Source organism: Penaeus vannamei, chromosome 4 (assembly GCF_042767895.1).
Source record: "Penaeus vannamei isolate JL-2024 chromosome 4, ASM4276789v1, whole genome shotgun sequence".
Classification (NCBI taxonomy): domain Eukaryota; kingdom Metazoa; phylum Arthropoda; class Malacostraca; order Decapoda; family Penaeidae; genus Penaeus; species Penaeus vannamei.
The window spans coordinates 45,251,115-45,258,614 of record NC_091552.1 but is presented as its reverse complement, the minus strand read 5'-3'; the positions used below and the strand labels follow the sequence as shown (position 1 = coordinate 45,258,614).

Here is a 7,500-nt window from a genome sequence, read left to right as displayed (position 1 = left end):
ATTCAATATAATTTTTACATTAAATACTTAACTTGTAATTTTAGTCTATGACTAGGTGTTATTACCAGTTCTAGTAAGTTCAAAAAAGCACCATAACCCATAAAAAGCCTCTATAATACTAATAAAAAAATAAAAATCTACATTACACTATTGCCTCTCTCATTAATAGAATTTATCCATTTACATGAGTTACTACAAACTGAAAATCCAGAATTTTTTAAAAATTTCCACCATCACCTCCAGGATAGTTTTCAATAAACTCTTTGTCCTTTTCAAATAAATACATGAAAATCCTCTTGAGGAATCACTGTTGAGGTGTGGCACCATTGCAAAGTTCTTATCCTGGATTTTTTTCTAACAAGAACTTTCCACTATATTTCATATGTAAAATAATCAACAGTTGTAACAATATCCTACATCCCTCTTGAATCTTAATAACACTTTGGAACAATGATACCATTCAGACATGTGTCATCCTCTAAGCTACTAAGATTACTGTTACACAACAAATAGTCTCAATAACAGCTTTTTGTGAAAAAGATGAGAAAAAAATATATAAATATTTCAGCAAGAACACCAGTTTTCACCAGTTAGTAGCATTCAGTTAATCACCAGCACCAAAATAATCCTGGATCTAAATACATACACTTAGTCTGGATTGCCTGAAGTCATATAAACTGGCCTCTTCACAATAAAGCTGTAATAAATGATAATGATGAAGGATATTTCTGCATGTCATTAATCATAGCCTTTTTTTTTTACTATAATCATTAAATTCAATGCACACACACATGCTCACACCCACACTCACTCACTTTATTCTCTCTTTGTTAGTCACCTGAAAATAACTTTCATTTCTTTTCAAAGAAGGAAAGAACTTATCTCTTACAGCCATATGGTTAAACATGATCTATAAGTTAACATTTGTATTCTAAGAACACTTCATATGGAGATTACTCTTTTACAATAAAATTTCTGGTGTTATAAGTTCTGTATATGTATTACACAATGAAAATCAATGTTGGGAACTCTGAACTGCTTATTACTTATATTACAAATATTTGGATAGAAAACATCTTGTAATACAGTCTGTTTAAACTCTTTCATCCTGCATCCAATCTCAAATATTCTAAAATCCATATTGTTTTCCTGACATATGCCCTCAAATTTTCTCAGATTAATTATATAGATAAAAATATATCATCCACATAACAACACAACCTAATAAAGTACATTTTCTTTAGATAATACTATCATGATTTTACAGCAGTGATTTTTTTTTACAATAATATGGAACTTATAGCACTTGAAGAGATCATCCATCCCATACTTGTGAAATCACATTGTGTCTAAGATTACCCATGTGGTATGAGGTTCTCTTTATGAAGTCCATATTTTGTTTAAACATATAATTGTTAGTTTCAACTAATTCAATATCTACATTACTTCTGAACTCAGCATACAAGTATAGTACTATTTTACAGGATTTGACATTTTTCACAAACTAAGAGATACCTTTACACAATAATGAATGCAGAAATATGAATGTAACTCATGAATAAAACTTCTACTCTTAAAAATAATTTCTCATCTCCCAGTTTTCTTTCAAATTCTTGCCCTTTGATATTCTAACGTAATGTTTAAAGAGGTATATGAATAGAAACTGTTCCTTTACTAAAGAAATACTATGGCCAACAGAAAACTCTATATAAAAACTAACTGTTGCATCACACTAATAACTAAAAATAATTATTGCATTTACATCTCTGACTTCATTTCTGAATAATGAGTCACCCTCCATGCGAATTAATGCAAGGCTGAACAGTATTTCTGTAAAGATGATGGTTCCTAACAGAGACAATGATTAGAGAGATGGTGAGAGCAATGACAAATGGTGATAAAAATCACCATCCTCAATGCCCAAACCACAAACTAGTTTTTCTATAATCTTATGATAAATACCATCCCCACTGTTAACTATCAGTTACAGATACATATCCTTACTAACCATCATCCATTTTTAGATTTGAACACAAAATAGAATCAATCAATGAATAATAAAATAAGTAAATCTGAAATACAAAAGATAAAACTAGTATAAAAAAGGAAAAAAAGAACAAATGACACTAAAAAAAGTTGATAAAAGATACACCAAGCAATAGATTAAAGCAACCGTAACAATAATAAATAGGTAAATAAATATGAAAATATAGGCAGAAATGATATGCACAAAATAATGCAATGATTCAAAATAAAATCAAACAAATAATACTGAAAATTATAACAAAAAAACAAACACACACCTCAGAGCCCCTTGCAAGTTCTGCTTCATATGTAAGGTAATTCAGGCTTGCAACATAATATCCTTCCTCAGGTGTGTCACAACGACGACCTGTGACATGGGGACGACACCTGTAGAAGGGAAACCACTCTTAAGGGGAGCATATGATATGAAAATCAACTTTCTTTTGAAATGAAACTATTAACTAGATACTTTAATAAACTATCATCATCACCATGAAAGGGGCCGATGCTGATGATGGCGCATAGCTGCATCCACCCTTCACTTCCAGCCACGGGGGTCCCTTATGGTGAATCGCCAGGCAAGCCCTCTTTACATCTCTTGGCGAGCATGGATTATGTAAGTAACAGGTCCCATGCCAGTCTCACTGTGAAGTCATCAGTTGGACACATGGTCCTGTCAACTACATCCCATGATCCAGGTGTAGGGACTTGTTCCAAAAGGCATCAAGACGTGACTCCAAGGCACTAGATAGCGTCCAGGTTTTGCTTCCATAAAGCAAAACTGGCAGTATTAAGCACTTAAGGGGACCGTCCCAGATGGAGGGGGGGGGGTGTCAAATTGAGTTAGCTAGCATATAGTATAGGTACATGGATGAGGAAACTACCAAACGAGTATTAACCCATCCGTCCCGGGTGTCACATATATGAGACACAAGGAAAAAATAAACAGTTTCGGGCTGCCCGCCAGTGCGATGCTGTCTCGGAGCCGTGCTCCGCGGCAAAAGCGGCGGGCGGCCGGGCGGCCGGACAGACTCCGGGGAAGCTCCGCCCGCCGATTTTGTATCTTCCCGGATTTTTTAAATTTTGGCTACAAAATGTACCCCGGCGCGGGTGGGTTAAGAGCCTGCTATGGCTCGTTGTCTTGCTGCCGACGAGAGACTCCCTCAGCACCTAGGGAGGTACGTTGCTAACGAGCGCCCAGGTACACCTATGTGGACTTCTGCTTGCTGCAATCGTGCATACGGCATTTGATTTTGACACTGCACATAGATATGAGTTCGTGAAAGTTCAAGGAACACTTTTATACCAATATCAGGAAAAAATTATATCACTGTGATTTATGACAAAATATTTTGTGAAATATATCTATAAGAAAAAATGCAAGTTTTGTGTCCTTTTACACACGAAATATGCTTCGATCGAGACTCCCTGGTAATATGTGTTAGTTTACGAGGTAATCTGTACGCAATAACATACGACGCACTAATGTTTGAAAATAGCCTTATAAGGATTGGAATATTTCCGTTACATTTCACTCAACGGTCGGTACATCACAGCACAGGTAAATTTGATTTGATTTGATATTGGTACTTATCGTTGTAAAAACCAATTCAATACGAATGTTACCTAAATGTCGGATTTTTCATTTTCGGATGTATAAATGTGATACAGATTATTTCATATTGAAGATGATAGTACTCAGTAATATCCACGTTGAAATAAAAACTATAAGGAATTTTGAGCTCGTTTGTATGCACATTCTTTGACTAAAGTTCAAAAAGCTATAGCATTTGTTTTGTGCGTTCCTGATAAAAATTAATACGTTTAGACGTTACTGTAGGTCTTAGGCACCATAAATTCGCAAATATCCCACCACACCTAGGCGTCTGCACAATTTTATGCACTTCTTAGTAAAGATAATAAGTGCAAATGGCTAATCACCAACTCTACACTTGTTCTCCTTTGCAATCTGTTAATATTGACAATTATCAAAGAAAACGGTTTGAGAGGGATAACTAATATATTTTATTATTTAGATATGAAAGTCGATGTAGGCCTACTAAATGAGAATGATTAATCTTTTTAACTTTATGTATGTGCGTTCACGTACATACGATCCTCCTCGAAAATTATAAACACCCAGTGACCATCTCTCTCTCTCTCTCTCTCTCTCTCTCTCTCTCTCTCTCTCTCTCTCTCTCTCTCTCTCTCTCTCTCTCTCTCTCTCTCTCTCTCTCTCTCTCTCAACAACTTCCGTAAGTTCTCCAATTCAATCTACTAAAATTCATTTCCTTTTAAAATTCTCAAAAATGAACCACCATGTTGTATTCATGCTAGGACTTTATAATTAGGATGATTTTGTACTAATGTTGCCATCCACAGTTCCCCATTTCTTCAAAAAAAAAAAAATAATAATAATAATATTAAATAAATAAATAAATAAATAAATAAATAAATAAATAAATAAATAAATAAATAATAAATAAAAAATTTAAAAAAGGATTTTATCTGGTTTAGATTAGTCGTCTCTATGGTAAAATGCATTTATTAAACTTTTCAGACAAAAATATCTACTTTTATGAACAACAGCAACAACAACAAAAAAGAATTACAGACCTTTACCGATTAGCGTCCCTATTGAAAATGAAAATTCCTACTGACTTGGTAATCATTGTATTACAAAGTGCACTAAATAAGCTTTTTTTTATGTATAATATCATTAGATTCAGAGAAAAATAGTGATAACGAACTTTGGCAAGGTGCCAAATATGATATGCCGCATCTCCGTTGTTGTTGTTTTATAACCTTCGGTACATCCTAACTTTCGTAATTTTCGTGCGATTCAAATGCAGTTTGTTGCTTTCACTAGAGCCTCGGAGTCCTAAGGCCGTGTAGAGAGCCGAATTTTAATTTTTGCCTTAATCAAAAAATAATAACATTTTAATGCTGAAAAAAGTGCTCTATGTCAAGCAGTCCCCCGCCAAAAAAAAAAATTTAAAAATCAGCTACTTACATGGCCTTAGGCTAGGGTTGATCTAACACAAGTATTTTTGGGGGACTATTCAGTAAAGAACTGTGGTAGTTAGGATGTACTGAAGACGAAGAAGAAAAGAAGTGATTTTTTCGACTTTTTCGGGAGGTATAACCCCCAAAAACCTCTTTTGGGGGTTATACCTGTGGTTATACCTTGTACATATCAGGCATCATCTATATCTTGAAAACACTATAAAAATCAAAACTGAATAAGCCCTGGAAGATATCTTTTCTATAGATATTTCATTTGTTTTATTTGCTTGTTTTTGGGGGATTAAACTCATTTGCTTTTTTTCTTAATCATAAATTCTATAGACTATGTTTCTTTTAACAGATAATTGTAAAACTCTTTTTACCCTTCTATAACTTTATGAAATGCAAAAAAAATTCCTAAACAAAATTCCCTTTTACATCATATCTAAGTTTACTCCATCATATGATGCATCTCACAGTTATCCAGTTTATTATATTTACTATGATGCTCTTTCCTATTTTCTGAATTCACTTTGCTAAAACTTTTACTTCTTAAAAGTTTTGACATTTCAAAGCAGTCAGTTCTTAGAAAAACGTAATAAAAACCTAAAATAAACTAAACAGTAATAACACAGGTAAATGTACCAACCTCAATAGAAAAAAAACTTCAACTCACTTGCATTGGCCACTGAGCACATCACAGTTGTTATCGAGGGAACCTCCTCGATCACAGCTGCAAGGCTGGCATCCATCTGGGTGCTCAGACAGGCCATAGTGCTGGGGCAAACACTGGTTACAATCACGTCCAGTCACAAATCGCTTGCAGGAACATTCTCCAGTCAGGACATTGCAGCCAGCATTATTGAGTGTTCCCAGAAGATGGCATGTACAAGCTATAAGATGGATATTTTGCTATTAAATTATGGATATGAAGTACTTGTAATAATGCATAAATATATAGAGTACAAAACAAAACAATAAAATAATTAAATACATGATGCTTCCATACATTTGTAAAAACCTACTCAAAAATTTACCATATCTGACTCACTCAAACATATATGTATGTCTATATACATATATCCATACAGCTGTACGGTAACACACACATTCACATAATAAATACACACAAATAATTAAACATGCAAACTTATGTATATATCTAAGATATAAACATATGCAGGTAAAAAATTCTTACATACACCTGATCACTTAAATCAGACCATGAATATATCCAGTATATATTCATGCTTAGTACTCATAAATTCAAACAGAAAATCTCTATTCTCGATATACTTATAAAAAAACAAGGAATATTCTGAAATATAAAATTTTGAGCAGTTCTGGTTATATTTGATTAATTAATCAAAATTTGTATATGATCCCTACAAAACATTGTAAAAGTACAACTCATTTCCTTGAGCTTTACAATTCCAGGAAACAGAACTTTTCTAAGGAATATATGTAAATATTAGTTATAACATCATTAATTAATACAAAAGCAACCAAACACCAGACACAAACTGTACTACAAGAGCAATATCTATCTATCTATCAATAAATTTATAGATAGGTACATAGATATAAATATAGATATTCATCAACACAACCATCAAATTAATCCTTGTGCCTGGCTATAAAAAAAATGTGAGTATACAAACTATAACCAAAATAAACCACTTAATAGCAGTTATCAATCCAGCTATCCAGCATCATAAAAAATAAAATATCACACAAACTAAGTCATGCTAATGATAAGCACCCTAAGCATATATATTTGTAAGACCCTTCACATAAAGCTCTGCACTTGGGAGACCTGTTATGTAAAGCTAGAAAACCCTTCGTCTTAAAGCCTAGTGCTAGCAAGCTTCAAAGTCTACAAAATTTCTCACGTTTCTGAGGCCACTCTGATCTTGGCTGGTTTTTATAATCTTCTGCAATTTCTGGAAGTTTGTGTTGTTTAGAATAATGAATTGGATTCAAATATCAAAAACTAAAGACTTTGATCCCAAAATGTTTGATTTTGAATTCAGGAAAAGAGCTATAAAACAAAAGACATATTAGCTTATTTCATGTTTATCTTTTACTGTTTTGTATGTTCAGTGGTACTGTCCAGTATCTGTAAACAGTAACTCTTTTATCAACAAACACTTTCAATGCATCAGATATATCAATTGTGTTCTCTTTCCATACTATCAGCATAAACCAATGTTTACCTTGACAACCCTCTGGATTATCAGCAGTGAAATTCCAGTAACCAGCCTTGCAATGATCACACTTCAGGCCATCAACATTAGTCTTACAGTGGCACCTTCCAGCTAGCAGTCCAGCAGGAACATCAGTGTGGGAGTCGCAAATGGCATCGTCTATTGATCCGCGAGTGTCACAGTTACAGGCTGGAAAAGGGAAATTGATGCTTACAAATTCCAATATATGACAGACAGTATTTCCTGACATCTCTACATAAAT

General features: G+C 33.7%; 2 protein-coding genes across 2 annotated transcripts in view; one reads left to right on the top strand and one right to left on the bottom strand.

Annotated features, from left to right (window-relative positions):
- Positions 1-7,500, top strand: part of LOC113802811 (uncharacterized) — a gene marked incomplete in the record, with an annotated part of 59,601 nt that overhangs the window by 15,921 nt on the left and 36,180 nt on the right.
- The window catches only part of LOC113808921 (laminin subunit beta-1), a 9,777-nt gene that overhangs the window by 432 nt on the left and 1,845 nt on the right, over positions 1-7,500 (bottom strand). Inside the window, exons 6-10 of the mRNA XM_070121459.1 lie at positions 7,248-7,427; positions 6,924-6,974; positions 5,708-5,924; positions 2,304-2,412; positions 647-697 (exon numbers count right to left, since the gene is read on the bottom strand). Coding sequence (XP_069977560.1) covers positions 647-697; positions 2,304-2,412; positions 5,708-5,924; positions 6,924-6,974; positions 7,248-7,427 — 608 coding nt within the window. The remainder of the gene's footprint in view (positions 1-646; positions 698-2,303; positions 2,413-5,707; positions 5,925-6,923; positions 6,975-7,247; positions 7,428-7,500) is intronic.